General features: G+C 56.0%; 1 protein-coding gene across 3 annotated transcripts in view; it reads right to left on the bottom strand.

Annotated features, from left to right (window-relative positions):
* Positions 1–15,401, bottom strand: part of LOC123407033 (rRNA (cytosine-C(5))-methyltransferase NOP2C) — a 55,619-nt gene that overhangs the window by 26,151 nt on the left and 14,067 nt on the right. For all 3 annotated transcript variants that reach the window (XM_045100065.1, XM_045100066.1, XM_045100067.1), the window contains exon 7: positions 3,925–4,162. In XM_045100065.1, coding sequence (XP_044956000.1) covers positions 3,925–4,162 — 238 coding nt within the window. The remainder of the gene's footprint in view (positions 1–3,924; positions 4,163–15,401) is intronic.

Genomic DNA, 15,401 nt, shown 5'->3' with positions numbered 1-15,401 from the left:
TGGCACTCGCCATGACCGTCCTCCCAATCGGTGGTGCAGAGCACCCGGTCGAGGCGCACGAGCGTAGGAGGGGATTGCTCGTTGGACCACGTGAAACGACGCCCATTGAGGTAAACCTCCTTGAGGGCAAGGTCGTTGATGACGCGGCGGAATCTACCCATCATGCGGTGGTTCACGTTGCCTGAGCTTTTGTCCGAGGCACGACATATCAGGTTGAAGTCCCCACACAACATCCATGGGCCTGGGCTAGTATCGCGAATGTCGCGCAGCTCTTGCAGGAACAGCAATTTGTCCTGGTCGCTTTGGGGCCCGTAGACCGTGGTGAGCCACCAGGGGTTGCCATTGGGCGCGCGCACCTTCGCAGTCACCGCGTGCTGCGTGAACTGAAGGTCAGAGAGCGTGGCAGCCCTGGTTTTCCAAGCCAGGAGAATGCCGCCGCGCGTGCCATCGGCCGGGAGGTAAGTTGACCCATCAAATTCAGACCCAAGCATTTCCAGCACAACAGACGACGAGATCAAAGCCATCTTAGTTTCTTGCAGGCATACAATAGATGCGCGGGTGGTACAGAGTAACGATCGAATCGCGCAGCGCCTGGCGCGTGAGTTAAGGCCTCTAACATTCCATACAACAATCTGCAAGCCGTGATCCATGAGCAGGGTGTCGACGCGTGGCGAGCGGCGCTGCTAACACGCACTAGCTGCCGCGGTGCTGGGCACGGCCGTCAGACAGGCCGGGAGCTCCCTGTCGACGAGGGTCGCGATAGCCTGCAAGACCGACATCTGCAGTGGCGTGGCGAATAGGTCGTCGTAGGCCTTCATCGCAGCAGCGGAGATGGGCTGATGGATGCCAACTATGCCAAGGGTGCGGAGGATCTGCACTTGGGCGCGCCTCTCGACCTTTGGTGGCGTAGCCACTGCTGTGTGAGCCGAAGCCGACCGTCCCCTCCGCGGGCTGAAGTTCAGTGGTGGTCGCTGGCGTTTCCCAGGGGACGGTAGGGCAGCGTTGAGCTGCTTCATGGCTGCAGACAGGAATTGCCCCAGCGTCCAGGAAGAAGTAACCGGGGCTAGCTGGCTGCGCAATCGGCGCAGGGTGATCGGGGGCGAGGCAAACCGACTCGGCGCTGTCACGCGCGGCGCTGCATCAGTGCCCTCCCGATCAGGCCGAGTGGGCCGCTGCAGGATGGTGATCGGGACTGGGCCGGGTCGGCCTGGGGCTTCGGCAGCCGCTGCAGGAGGGGCCCGTTGGGAGGGCTGCCCAGGCGGAGCTGGCTCGGGCGTGGCCTGCTCGGAGGTGGGCGTCCCTGCTGTGGGCCCCGGAGCCAGGCATGGGTGGGTGGCGACAAACGACGAGGCTGCCTCGGCTCCGAAGGGTTTCCCGCGCGTGGTAAAGCGCTGCCCGCGCTGGCCCGCGGCGTCTGATCCGAGGCGTCAGGCGGGGCCCGCGCCGCGGTGGGGATAGCGCAGCTTTGGCCCGACCGGGCGGCAGGCGAGACTGGCGCGGTCTAGGCCTCTGGCTGGGGATCCGTCGCATGGCAGGCGAGCGTGATCTCAGCCGAAGCAGGTGTGGCCCCGATGGGATCTTCCAGTACGGGAAGGCGTGTTGTCTCGTGCGCGGCTGCGCTGGTCGTGGTGGGGGCGCGGGGATTTGAAACGGCAGGAGGAATTGGGTCGTCTCCAGCCAATGGCGGGGCGCCAGCTGGCGCCGAAGGTGGGGTCGTTCTGCCGCGGATCAGGGGCAGCGCAGGTAGGTGCGCGCGGGTCCCGGCCGAACCTCCCTTTTGCAGGCTGGTGACGCGGTCACCCTCTCCTTTGTTGACGCGATGACGGCGGTGCGCGGGTCCCAGCGGCCTGGGCCAGGCTTGCATGCCCAGTCTGGCAGGACGGGGGTCCCTCGACGGCGCCGCCACGTCGGGCCAGGAGGCCGCCATGGCCGTACCATCAGCGCGGCCGGGGCGCCGCACGCGCCATGCCGGCGTGTCGATGGCCATGCCATCCGCGCGGCCGGCCGGGACCTCGTCGGCACGCCTGCGCTTGCGGCCACGGCGGCGCGCGCGTCCTGCGGCTGGGCCTTGGACGTTGCCCTGGCCGCGCCTGCTGCCCTCGCCTGCGTCGTCGCCGGTATGCCCGCCGGCCGCCTGAGGAACGTCCGGCGTGCCCCTGATACGCTCCGCCACGGTGAGCTCGATGGATATGGGGTAGGACAGGGTTCGGATGGCCGGGGCTTCAGATGGCACGCGGGCCGGGAGCTGCTCGACGATAGCCAGCACCGCCGCGCGCTGGATGCCGGCGGGGTCGTGAGTGCGGCCGGAGAGGCGGAAGACGTCGAGGTCAGCTCGCGACCGCGTGCGGGGGTGCATCCGCTCGATCCAGCAGCTCGATCCGAGAACGTGCTCAGCCACGGAGAGGTGCCACGCATGCGCAGGAATGCCGCGGAGCTCCAGCTCGACACGATATCCGGGGTCATCGGCGGTGGCGTGCGCCAGCTTGCACCATGGCCGCAGCGAGAGAGAAAAACGCGGCGAACAGAGGATGTGCTCACCATTGAGCCAGCGCTTGGTGGCCATGGAGGAGAAGATGATGAGAAAGTCTTCTGGGTGGTGCGCGTGCACGGTGAAGTCGCCCTCGGCGAGGTCCAGCGAGGTCAGGAGCAGCTCGACCACCTCAGGCGAAGAGACGCGCGGCCGGTTGCCCGTGATGGTGGCCACCATGGCACGAGCAAGGACGAGCTCCGCATCGTCCATCTCCATCGTCTGCGCCATGATGACCCGCGCAGGGCGATCTGCGGGCGACGGGGCGGGAGGAGCCGAGAGGAGCGCCGGCGCCGGGGGAGCGGCGCGAGGCTGCGCGGCGGCAGGGATCCGGGCGACCACGCCGCGAGGAGGGGGCGGCGCGACCGCAGACGCGCGAGGCGGCAGCCTGGGGGCGTCCTTGGCGCGGGGTTGCGCGGCATCCGTGCGAGATGGCTGCCGGGCCACGTCGGCCGTGCGACGGCCGCCACAGGCGCGCGAGGCATGGCCGAAGATGAGGCAGCGACGGCAGCGGACGTCGTTGGGGCAGTCGCGCACGTGATGCCTGGGGTCGAGGCAGCGGAAGCAGAGGCCGGCGGCCTCCTCCGGGGACGGGCTGCGGCGCGGTGTCGGAGATGCTGGGCAGGGCGGGGCGTCGCGGCGCGGACGGCGATGGGGGTGCCTGCGGCGGGCCTGCTGGAACCCGTCCGCGTCGAGCACCGGCCCTCACGTCGCGCGGCGCACCTCCGAGCGAGGCCCGAGGCGGTCCTGCACCGCGGGTCGGGGAGCGGGCGCGGCGCGTCCGGAGGCGGCGACGGCGCGCTTGGGAGCGGCGGCGGCCGGCGGGCCTGGGGGGAGCGAGCGCGCGACGTCGTTGTACGACCTCGACGAGGTCTCTCCCTCCGAGCTGCTCCAGTGCTCCCCGTAGGAGACGCGCTCGCCGGAGGGGGTCTCTGGGGAGCCAGCAGGGACAGCGGCGGCGAAGGCGGCCATCACGCAGGCCCTGAGAGGGGCGGGGGCGGGCTGAGCGCTGGCGCGAGCAACGGCGGCGGGGGGGGCGGCGAGGCTAGACTAGGCGCGAGGGCAGGGGCGGAGCGGGAGCGAGAGCGGAGCCATCCTTTTGTTGCATTTATGAAGGCTGGTCGTCCACAGCAAATATAATTGCTACTACTTCAGGAAATAGTGTAACAATTTAGGTTATAGTCTACATAATTCAGACAAATTCAGAAACAGTTTTCAGTTCAAACTAGAAGTACCTAAGGAGCATTAAAACATCTATGTTATCCGGAGATCTGAAAAATCCATATGATACCATCAAGTGAACAAAAAGGATCCAGTAAACATGATGCACAAAAATAGAGCTGATGTGGTGAAACAAAATGAAGGAAGACATGGGTATGAATTGGCATGCTGCTTACCAATCTGCTCAACTATTGCAGTTGAGCTGTCTTCAGCTGCATCTGTAGCCCTGGCACCGATTGTACTACAGATAGGGCCAGAATTCTCCACTAGTGTCACAATTGCTTCAGGGCAGTTATCAGACACGCCAAGATTTCTTTCCTCACAAGCATTCCGTACAGATTTGAGAGCATCAAGTTTATAAGCTCTTATACAACTTAGGCCCATCTCATCAGCCAACTTCAAAATACCCATCACCTGGAATATACTTTTATGTTACAGAAGTACAAAGACAATATGATTCTCAGGATAAAGATATACACCATCAGGGAACACATGATAAATGTTAGATACATAAGATATACACCATCAGGGAGCACATGCTAAATGTTAAATACATAAATAAAGGCATACTTTCATGTGCATGTGCATCATGACAGATTTTTTGTTGCTCAGGTGATGACATCTCATAAAGCTTTCTAACACATCAATGTGAACATGACCTTAGGAGATAAACTAGGAATCCAAAAGAAGAAATACAATAAACCTAGTACAATACATATATGATTTACTCCCTCCATTCCTAGGTATAGGGTATATTGTTTTTTGAAGAAAAATCCAGATTATACGGTGTGTTTCATTTGTTGACGATTTTACCCTTCCACTAATCACATCCCACGCGTTACATCCCTAGAAAAAAGAAGATGATTCATCAAGACAACCCCGGCCCATGCGTTTTCTACATGCTGTGTGTAGATTAGTTAGTATGTTAGTTTATCTCCTAAGACATGGTGCAGATCGCGCAGCCGGATGTTAGTTTTAGGAACCAATAATCTTGTTCCTTCCTTTTTCTTGTTCATTCGTGTTAACACATCAAGCAACCGAATGTCTTTATTACTTTCTTCACATGGACAATCAGCACACCAAGGAGGCGACCTCCCATCCCATGGAGCCGGCGACCACCCTTTTCAAGGACGGGGAGATAGAGTTGGCGGACTCTGTTTCATTGGACAAACAGGAGATCAATCAGGCGACCGTGCCATGTGCATGTCTCTTCAAGTGCCCGAGATGACGAACGACTTAATGAATTGGTTCTCAGATTTGTCATCCTACAAGTGTACGGTCTACGACGAGATATGAGTTTTGTTCAAGAGGCCCTCAAAAGAATCTTCAACGAGCAGCTCGGAGTATAAAGGTAGCAATAATGAAGATAATGGCAGCGACTCCGACGTCGGATTGAAGATTAGAGAGTTTGGAAAAGCAAATACAAAAACATGTAGGACTAGATCAGTACTCTACTTTCTATACGTTCCCGATGTAGGACTTGAAGATTAGAACATGCCGGTTTGAGCATGAATAATTTTATTGCCATATATCTACTTTCGATGTGTTCCAAATGTAGGAGTTGACGATTATCACATGCTCGTTTGACTATGAAGAAAAATACAGAAATGATAATCCGGAACATTCGGATTTTAAGCATGGCAACCCAAAAGGTTTTATGGTAACTTTAGTTGACACAAGGTGGCAAGTTTAGTTGGCAAACATGGCAATTCTTTGACAAAAAACGAACGGGCACAAAAATTGACATGTTTAACAACTAAACTTGCCACCTCACGTTAACTAAAGCTGCCATGAAAAACGTTCAGGTTGCCAAGCTTAAAATCTGAACGTTCAAAATTTATCGGGGTCCTAAATTTATTGTCATATATGTATACTCTACTTTTGATGTGTTCCCGATGTATGCATACAGCTCCACATGACTTTAGCATGTGCATGTTAATCACCATACACGTATTATTGTCATTGAGGGGGGGCAGTTGAAGCCAAGAAGAAAAACATCAAGAGTTGAATGGGTAAGCATTATGAGTAACACTAATCCGACTACATTAGTGAAGACCCTTGAATAAACCCATTTAGAGATCAACGGAAAACACTAAGAGTTTTTTTGAGAAAACGCAAAGGACCTTTGCGTTTCATTTTATTGGAAAGATAGAGTTTGTTACAGTCCTCCTAGGAGGCAGAATACAAGCATTCTAATGATACTTAGTGTACATCCCATGTCTGCGGTAGGATAACCCGAAGCCCGGCAGCACCAGCTCTTGCCCATAAGGTAGCCTCCTCTTTGATTTTTGACATAAGTGCAGCAATTGAGGGCTGTGCCCTGTCAAAAACACAGTCGTTGCGGTGCTTCCATACCATCCAGGGCAGGAGCAGGGTGATGGATGCCAGCCCTTTTCTCTGTGGGTGGGGGGTGTTTTGTCGCGCGCGGTTCCACCAGTCCAGCAGCGAGTCCTCCTGGTTGGGGCCTCCTACTGGCATCCGAAACCACGCGAGGATCTCGTGCCAAATCTGTTGGGTGAATGGGCATTCGATGATGATGTGGTGGATGGTCTCGAAGGCTTGGTCGCATAGAAGGCATCGTGGAGGGTACTGCAGGCCGCGGCGGGCGAGCCGATCTGCAGTCCAGCATCTGTCCTGCTGCGCAAGCCAGAGGAAGAACTTGACCTTTGGCGGCGTCCATGCCTTCCATATCATCTTCCAGGCGGGGCAGGTCACTGATCCATGGAACGTGGCGAGGTAGCCGGACCGTGCTGAGTAGGTGCCCGTGGTGGTCCACTTCCATATCAGGCGGTCGGGCTCCTCGGTGAGGATGGTGTCCGCGATCATCTGCCAGAGCTGAAGAAATTGCCCGACCTCGTGTATGTCAAACACGCCCGGGATGTCGCGGGTCCAACTATTGCCATGTAGGCCTTGTGCCACCGTCCTCTGCTTCCGCCGTCGCTTGGGGCTGCAAGCATAGACCAGCGGCGCGATCTCGCAGATTGATCGCCCCTGGATCCAGCGATCCTCCCAGAATAGGGACGTCTGCCCGTTTCCCAGCTCCATGGTCGTGGAGGCAAAAAACAGCGCGCGCTCGGTGGCTGAGAATGGAAGGTCAAGCCCAGCCCATGCGCGATCTGTGTCTGTTTGGGAGAACCATAGCCATCTCAACCTCAAAGCAAGTCCAGCACGCTCTAGGTCGCGTACGCCTAAGCCTCCTAGGGAGATAGGCCGGCATACGCGTCGCCAATTTACATGGCAATGTCCTCCATTAGCGTCAGCTCTTCCGGCCCATAGGAATCCTCTCTGTATCTTCTCGAGTTGCTTGATGACTCGTTTTGGCGGGGCGAGCACAAGGAGCTGGTGGATGGGGATCGCGGCGAGGACTGACTTTACCAACGCGAGGCGGCCGGCGCGGTTTGTGAGGTGCGCCTTCCAGGCCGGCAGGGCATCGACGGTCCGGTTAACGACAGGTTGCAGCTGCCCTGCGGTGGGTCGTTGCATCGTGAGTGGGATGCCGAGATATGTGATGGGCAGTTCCACAATTGGGCATCCCAGGTGAAGAACGATCGGTTCAGCCTCGCGTAAGAGGGTTGCGGAGCTCTTACCAAAGTTGGCGTGCAGTCCCGAGACTCGACCAAACAGCAGCAACATCTCCTTGACTGCAGTAATGTCGCTGCGCACGGGGTGGCAGAACAGCATTACATCGTCCGCGTAGAGGGACATCGCTGGGATTGCGCGACGTGGATGCAGCTATTGTAGGATGCCGAGATCAACGGCGCGTTTGACCAGTCTGCCTACCACGTCGACGGCGAGGACGAACAACTGCGGCGATAACGGGTCGCCTTGGCAAAGTCCGCGCCGGTGCCATATGGGAGGGCTAGGCTCCCCATTGATGAGCACCCTAGTGCTTGACGAGGATAGCAAAATTGCTAGCCACTCAAGGAATCTGTCTCCGAACCCAAACCGGTGCAGCACCTCGAACAAGAAGGGACATGCAATGGAGTCGAAGGCGCGCGCTAAGTCGAGTTTGAGCAGCACGCGTGGCGCTCCCAGCTGGTGCAACATCCAGGCTGATTGCCTCACGAGGACAAAGTCGTTGTGGAGGTTGCGGCCGGGGATGAACGCGTTCTGGTTGCGACTCACCAGGTCATTCAGCTTCGGCGCTAGGCGCAAGGACAGCACCTTGGCGAAGGTTTTCGCCACGAGGTGTATCAAGCTTATTGGGCGATAATCGCCCAGGCAGCTCGCATCAGGTCGCTTCGGTATCAGCGTGAGGAGGCCCTGGTTGAGCCGGTTGAACCCACGCCCTCGCATCTCGTAGAGCTGCTGGAACACGGCGACGTAGTCCTGCTGGACAATATCCCAGCAGGCGCGGATGAATTCAGCGGTAAATCCATCCGGGCCAGGTGCCTTCCAGGCCGGCAGTCGCTTCACGGCACTCCAAATCTCGTTGGCCCCAAAGGGCGCGTCAAGGTCTAGTAGGTCGCGAGTCTCGATGAGCTGCTCAAGGTCCAGCGCGCAGTCGCGCTCCACCGGCGTGCCCAGCAGCGCATCGAAGTGCTCGAAGGCCGCCTCCACCATGTCCGTCTGATCCGTGAGAATACGGTCATCAACGTTGAGGCTATGTATTCTGTTCTTCTGCCGACGGTAGGTGCATTGCCGGTGGAAGAATGAAGTGTTGGCGTCCCCGTCCTGGAGCATGGTGATGCGCGAACATTGGCGTGCGATGGAGCGTTCAAGGGAAGCTAGGCCGAGGTGGACCAGTCTCAGCTGCTTGTGCAGCCATTGCTCGCTGGGGGTGAGGGTCCGGGTCTCTTGCGCACCGTCGAAGCGCAGACACAGCTCCCTGGCTATCGCAAGCTTGTGTTTCACGTTCCCAACAGAGCGCGCACTCCAGCTAGTCAGGCCGCGTGTTGTGGCTTGGAGGCGAAGCGCAAGGCGTCGGAAGGGGTCGTCGTCGTGGACAGAATGCCACGCAGCTTGCACAGTTTCCTGGAATCCGTCGAGGCGTAGCCAGAAATCTTCAAAATGGAAGCGTCGGCGCCCTTTTGGCAGTGGCGAGCAATCCAGGAGCAGCGGGTTGTGGTCCGATATAACGGACGCAAGGCAGCGGAGGTGGCATTCTCCGTGCATGTCCTCCCAGTCGGATGTGCAAAGCACACGATGCAAGTGGACCAGGGTGGGCGGTGATTGCCCTCTGGACCAGGTATAGCGCCGCCCATTGAGGTATACCTCCTTGAGCGCCAGGTCATTTATTAGGCGTCGGAAGCGGCCCATCATGCGCCGGTTTAGATTTCTATTGTTCTTGTCCTCGTCTTTGTATATGAGGTTAAAATCCCCACACACCATCCATGGCCCGGTGCAGTCTGCACGCACATCGCGAAGCTCCTGCATGAACGCGATTTTAGCCGCGTCATCTTGGGGCCCGTATACCACGGTGATCCACCATGTGGTTCCTGTTTCGGTGGAGAGCTTGGCGGAGACGGTGTTTGTGGTGAACAAAGGGTCTGTGATGGCCACGGCTTTGCTTTTCCACGCTAGGAGGATGCCTCCTCTCGACCCATCGGCGGGCAAGTACGTGTAATCGTCGAACTCTGATCCCAACGCCTCGAGGACGGTCAACAAGCAAATCAACGCCATTTTTGTTTCTTGCGGACATACAACCGATGCGTTTGTGGTGCCAAGGAGCGACCTAATGCTCGACCTGCGCGCGCGCGCGTTCATGCCTCGCACGTTTGCCACTACTATCTGAAGGCCGTGATCCATAGACACGAGATCGATGGGCCTTGCGGTGCGACAGGGCTAAGTCGCGACACTGGCGACGATGGGGTCAGAGGTGATCGACGCCTCATCGAGGCCAGGCGGAATCTCCCAGTCAACCAAAGCAACAATGGCTGCTAGCACGGTCAAGGGGATGGATGTGGCAAAGACCCCATCATAGGCACGCATCTCGGCCTGCGTGATCTTCTGGTTTATCCCGATGATGCCGAGTGTGCGCAGCACTTGGACCTGCGCCCTTCTCTCTGCGGTCGGAGGAGCAGCTGACTGTGCAGCTTTGGTGGCCGATCGGCCGCGGCGCTGAGTGGGGGAGAAGATCAGTGGGCGATGTCGTGGTCCTCTCCCGGGCGCGGGGAGAGCAGCGTTCAGGTGCTTGGTGGCGGCCGTGAGGAACTCTCCCAGCGTGAGCGCTCGAGGCCTCGTCTTCCGCACCCCGGTGCGACGCATTGTGACAGGAGGCGAAGCAAACCTGCCAGGCGTTGGGTTTGCCGACGCGGGCGTGGGCTCGTCGTCAATCAGCTGCGGCGTGCGCGGTGTCTCGGCCACAAAGCTGGGCTCCAGGCCCAGTAGCCCAAGGGGCCCCAGCGGTGGTGTTGGCGTTGTGGCGTGGTCATCGGCTGGTGGAGTTGGGCCTTCACATGGGTTGTCTGCGTCGGGGCCTTCACATGGGTTGTCTGCGTCGGGGCCAGCACCGGCCAGTGTGGCGGGAGAGGCACCGTTAGTCCCGTCCTCCCGCGCCAGGCTACGTGTGGACCGGTCTGCAGAAGCCTCCAAACCGGCAGCAGGGCGTGACACAGGCGATTCGCCGCTTTGTCCCGACATAGGATCAGTGCCAGGGGCACGGATTGGCCCCGCTGGCTGGGAGTCTGGCACCTCGCTGCAGGGAGGGGGGGCCTCCTGATCCCGAGGCGCGCATTGGTTGGTCACAACAGGGCTGGTCCCAGTGAACTCGCTCGAACCCGCGCTAGGCGACATGCAGTTTGAACCGTCGTTGGTCCGGGCCGCAGTCGTGGGTGGGTTCGGGGCCAATGGGCGTTCACCAGCTGGCGGCGCCTCTGATCCTGTCGGGCGGGCCTCTGTTGGCTCGCCAGCTTTCGCAGGAGCAGCCACAGGGGGGCCCCCTTTCGCTGCCAGATTTGCTTTCCTCTTTTGGCAACACGACGAGGGTGCTGGGCCCCGCCACGCTGACCGGGCCAGGCCGCCATCTTCTTCCCCGCGTAGTGTACGGACGGCGGCGCTGCAGAGCGAGCAGAGGGCCAGTTGGAGATGGCCATCCCGTCAGCTCGAAGCGCACGACCTTCCGCGTGCCAGCCGTGGGAGTCGATTGCCATGCCATCAACACGGCCAGCCGGCGGCGCGTCGGTGCGGCGGCATTTGCGGCCGCGACGACGGGCGCGGCCAGGCCCTGGGTCAGGGGCAGGGTCGTTGCTGGTTCCAGCCCCTCCGTTGCCATCGCCAGGGTCTGCGCCACCACCCGCGTTACGGGCCACCGTTCTGTCCACCTCGGAGCGAGCGAGCGCGACGGTGAAGGGGTAGATGAGCGTGCGGACAGAGGGCGCGACGGAGGTAGAGCCGGAAGGGATGAGCTCGACGATCTCGAGCTCGCCGGAGCGGCGAATGTGGTTGGAGTTGTGGGTGCGTCCAGAGAGGCGGAACACGCCGAGGTCGACGCGAGAACGCGTGCGTGGGTGGAGGCACTCAATCCATACGCTGGGTCCAAGGATATGCTCTGCCGTTGCGAGGTGCCATACGTGGGCAGGAATACCGCGGAGCTCGAGCTCAACGCGGTACTCGAACGCGCCGCAGCCGGCATGGGCTGAGCTTGCTCCAGGGACGAAGCGTGAGGGTGAAGTGCAGTCCTCGCACAAAGTGGTCGCCGCGGAGTCGATCCATGGAATGCTGGGAGCCGAAGATGATGAGGAAATCCTCGGGATGGTGGGAGTGGACCGTGAAGTCACCTTCCTCGAGCTGGAACGAGCGGTACATCACGCCGGCGACGTCCTCCGGGGTCACGCGCGGCCTGGTGCCCGTGATGGTGGCCACCAAGGCGCGGGACAACACCACCTCCACCTCCTCCATCTCGACGGAGCGAGCCATGATGATGCGCGTTGGCTCTGGGCCAGCGGCCATCGGCGCTGCCGGAGTTGGGGCAGGAGGGGGTGGGGCTGTGGCCTGGTGTGCAGGTTTTGTGCGCGGCGCGGCGGAGGGCTGGGGCGCAAGGCTGGCGCGCAGGTGGGTCTCGCAGTCACGGGAGACATGGCTGGAGATGAGGCACCGCCGGCACCTGACATCATAGGTGCAGTCCCGCACCCTGTGGCGGTGGTCGAGGCAGCGGAAGCACAGGCCGGCAATCTCCTCCGGGGAGGGACTGCGCGGGCGTGGAGGGCTCGGCGCGGGCGCACGGCGAGGCCGGCGGTGGTTCTTGCGGCGGGGCTGCTGGAACCCGTCCGCGTCCACGACGACCTCGCATCCGACGCGGTGCACCTCGGAGCGGGGTCCCAGGCGGGCCTTGGCGGGGAGCCTGCCCGCAGAAGTCGCCATGGCCGACGCGGGGCCGGGCGCCGCCGGCTCGGCGGCAGCAAGGTGGGGAGGACTCACCGTCAGACTCACCCCATCGGCGCTCGCCGTAGGAGACGCGGTCGCCGGAGCGGGAAGGGGAGGCGCTGGGAGAGGCCATGGAGGTGGGGGTGGGGGCTAGGAGGAGGGGCTGCTGGCGGGAATCGACGGCGGCGGGGCTGGGGTGGGCTAACCTAGGCTAGAGAGGGGGGTGGGAGCGGAGCGGAGCCATCTTCAAAAAAAAACACTAAGAGTTGAACAGGAAATTGCTTGACAAGTTATCATGATAAGCACTACAAATCCGATAAAGATCCAATGGCCGTTAACAATGCTTGCAACGCATTGTAATGCCACCAGGAGATCGCCAAGCCTCTAGGGAGAACCGGAAGAGAGGATCGGGAGAACCAGGAGAGAGGCTTGACGATCTCCCGGTGGCATTATTATGCGCTGCAAGCATTGTTAACAACGCCATTGCATCTTTACCAGATGTGTTGTGCTTACCATGATAACGTTGTCGAGCGGCTTCCAGTTCAACTCTTAGTGTTTCCCGTTGAACTCCAAATGGGTTTATTCAAGGGTCTTCAATAATGTAATCGGATTACTGTTACTCATAATGGTATTCCAATCAACTCAATTTTTTCTTCTTGGCTACAACTTTTTTTTACACTCAATGGCAATAATACATGTATGGTGATTAACTTGTGAATGCTCAAAGTCATGTGGAACTGTATGAATACATCAGGAACACATCAAAAGTATAGTACATGTACAAAATTAAATTTGGTCATACTCCGGCATGTCATAATCTTCAACTCCTACATCATGCACACTCGAAAGCAGAGATACGACGATAAATTTATTCATGCTCAAACCAACATGTTATAATCTTCAACACTTAGATAGGTAACACATCGAAAGTGTTAGAAAGCTACTGTAGAGGAGCAAGAGGGGAGCTAGGGTGAGGACAAGAAAGTGGTTTACTGAAGCTTGAGGCATATATATAGTTCAGGGTTTACGGAAGCATGTGCATTCGGTTTTTTTGGTTTGATTCCGTTCGGTTTATACAGTTTTATACTTCGATTTATACGGTTTTATACATAGATACGGTTCGGTTTCGATAATAACCATTTACTTTCGGTTAGGTTTTGATAATAACCAAAGTTGACGCGAATTTTTGAGCCAACACACAACTTTTCCACGTGTAAATACATGATATATATCATAATAAGGAAAAAAATAGAAAAAGATAAAGAAGGGACGTTGGACAAGCAGTTAAGCTAACCATGTAAACTTAAACACTAATGGGCTAAAAAGTATTGTACCATATCAGCCCATTATGCTTTTGAACCCAAAAAACTTCAATTTCGGCTTATTCGGCTTAACAAAATGGTTTTTGGTTTCTAACCAAAAAAAAATATGAAACGCAAATGGTTTTTAGATTTCAAAACTGAAACTGAAACCAAAACCTGAAAAAACCAAAAATTCGGTTAAGTTTGGTTTTATTGGTTCGGTTTTTGGTTTTTGTTCGGTTTTGCACTCTGTCAAACAGACCATGCAGCTCTAGCAACTCTTGGTACATGCAAAACCAAATTGACTATCGTTGTCTACATGCATGCACTACCTTACTTATTAAGGAAGCTCCAGCCGACCTACCACTAGTCTACAACTCTCTCTGTCCCAAAATAAGTGACTCAACTTTGTACTAACTTTGTAAACTTAGTACAAAGTTGAGTCACTTATTTCGGGATAGAGGGGGTACTTCCCTAACTAAGTAAATATAATATAAGGATTACTGCTAACAAAAAGTAGAGTACCGATCAAGTCCTACATCTTCCCATATTTTATTTTCATAAACTCATTAATCTTCAATCTGGGGTCCGAGCCGCTGCCATTATTTTCATCGTCGTTACCTTTAAACTGCGAGCTGCTCGTTGAAGATTCTTTTGGGAGCGGCTCAGACAAAACTCGCATCTCTCTACAGACGATACACTTGTAGGATGCCAGGTCCGAGAACCAATTCATTAAGTCGTTCGTGTCCCGAGCACTTAAGAGACATGAAGCATGGCACGGTCACCGGCTTGATCTATTGTTTGTCCAATGGAACGGAGTTAGCCGGCTTGATCTCCTCTTCCTTGAGAAGGGAGGTTGCCGGCTCCATGAGATGAGAGTTCACGTTCTTGGTGTCCTAATTGTCCATTGAAAGGAAGGAAGAAAGATAGTGGGCTGCTCGATCTGTTCACACGAACGGACGGAAAAAAAAATAAGGAACAAGATTATTCGTTCCTAAAACTAAGGGCCAGTTGCACAATCTACACTGCGTCTTTTTTTAGTAACAAACCCATGCGCAGCATGCAGAAAACGCACGGGTTGGGGTTGTGCCTAATAAAGCATCTCAGACCCCGAATTCGATCAATGGAAGGGTAAAATTGTCAACAAATACAATACAACATATAATCAAGATTTTTCCGCAAAAAACTATACACCCTATATCTAGGAATGGAGGGAGTACTACGTTGTAGTGCCATAATGTAGTCTTCCCACACCGCAACCAAAGAGATCAATACGTGCAAGCATGACGACAACAAACATTGCTTAAGTTTCACATTTCTAAAATGTTTTATCTCTCAAACCTTTTTCACCGATGGCTTCCTGTGACGAGATGTTCACAACGAGATCAGATGTTGATATAATTTGGTGATTGTTATCCATTGGCACCAGATTATTGTCGTTTACTTTCCAAGTTATACCAGATTATAGCCACTCAGTTACCAGATTAGTAACTTGTTTAGCAGGTTGTTGAGACTCATTCTCCTCGCATGCAATACTTGTGTGATACTTCTTTTGTGATATGATACCATTTTTACATGTTGGTAAAAACTTGAATAGTTACCTCTAGCTCTAAATGACATAGAAATGTCTAAAAACAAGCAAGTTATTAACCTGCTAACCATACAAGTTTATGGTGGTACTGCTCGTTGCCATGGTAATATAATCTGGCAACTGGTGGTGACGAAAAACAATTATCGAAAATAACAGCATGGGATCTTGTTTTTATAACATACCACTTCTCAAACTGTAGAGAAGAAGTTGTTACTAGAAGGGCTAGGGGAGAATTCTCTTAGAATAAATTATTAAGTAATTTATTCCCTTTTTCAACTTTTATTTCTGCGGAGCTACTAGCACTTGAGTTTATAACCATCCTCTAGCCAAAACCCAGCCCACCTCTCATTTTCTGTTTTGATCTAGTAATTTAAGGGTGTGTTTGGTTCGGGACACGGGGTGTAATAGAACGGGTCCATCCCACACCAGGGGCCTCATTCTCGCGTTAGGTTGATTT

Source organism: Hordeum vulgare, chromosome 7H (assembly GCF_904849725.1).
Source record: "Hordeum vulgare subsp. vulgare chromosome 7H, MorexV3_pseudomolecules_assembly, whole genome shotgun sequence".
Lineage (NCBI taxonomy): Eukaryota > Viridiplantae > Streptophyta > Magnoliopsida > Poales > Poaceae > Hordeum > Hordeum vulgare.
This window is presented reverse-complemented; position numbering and strand designations above follow the sequence as displayed.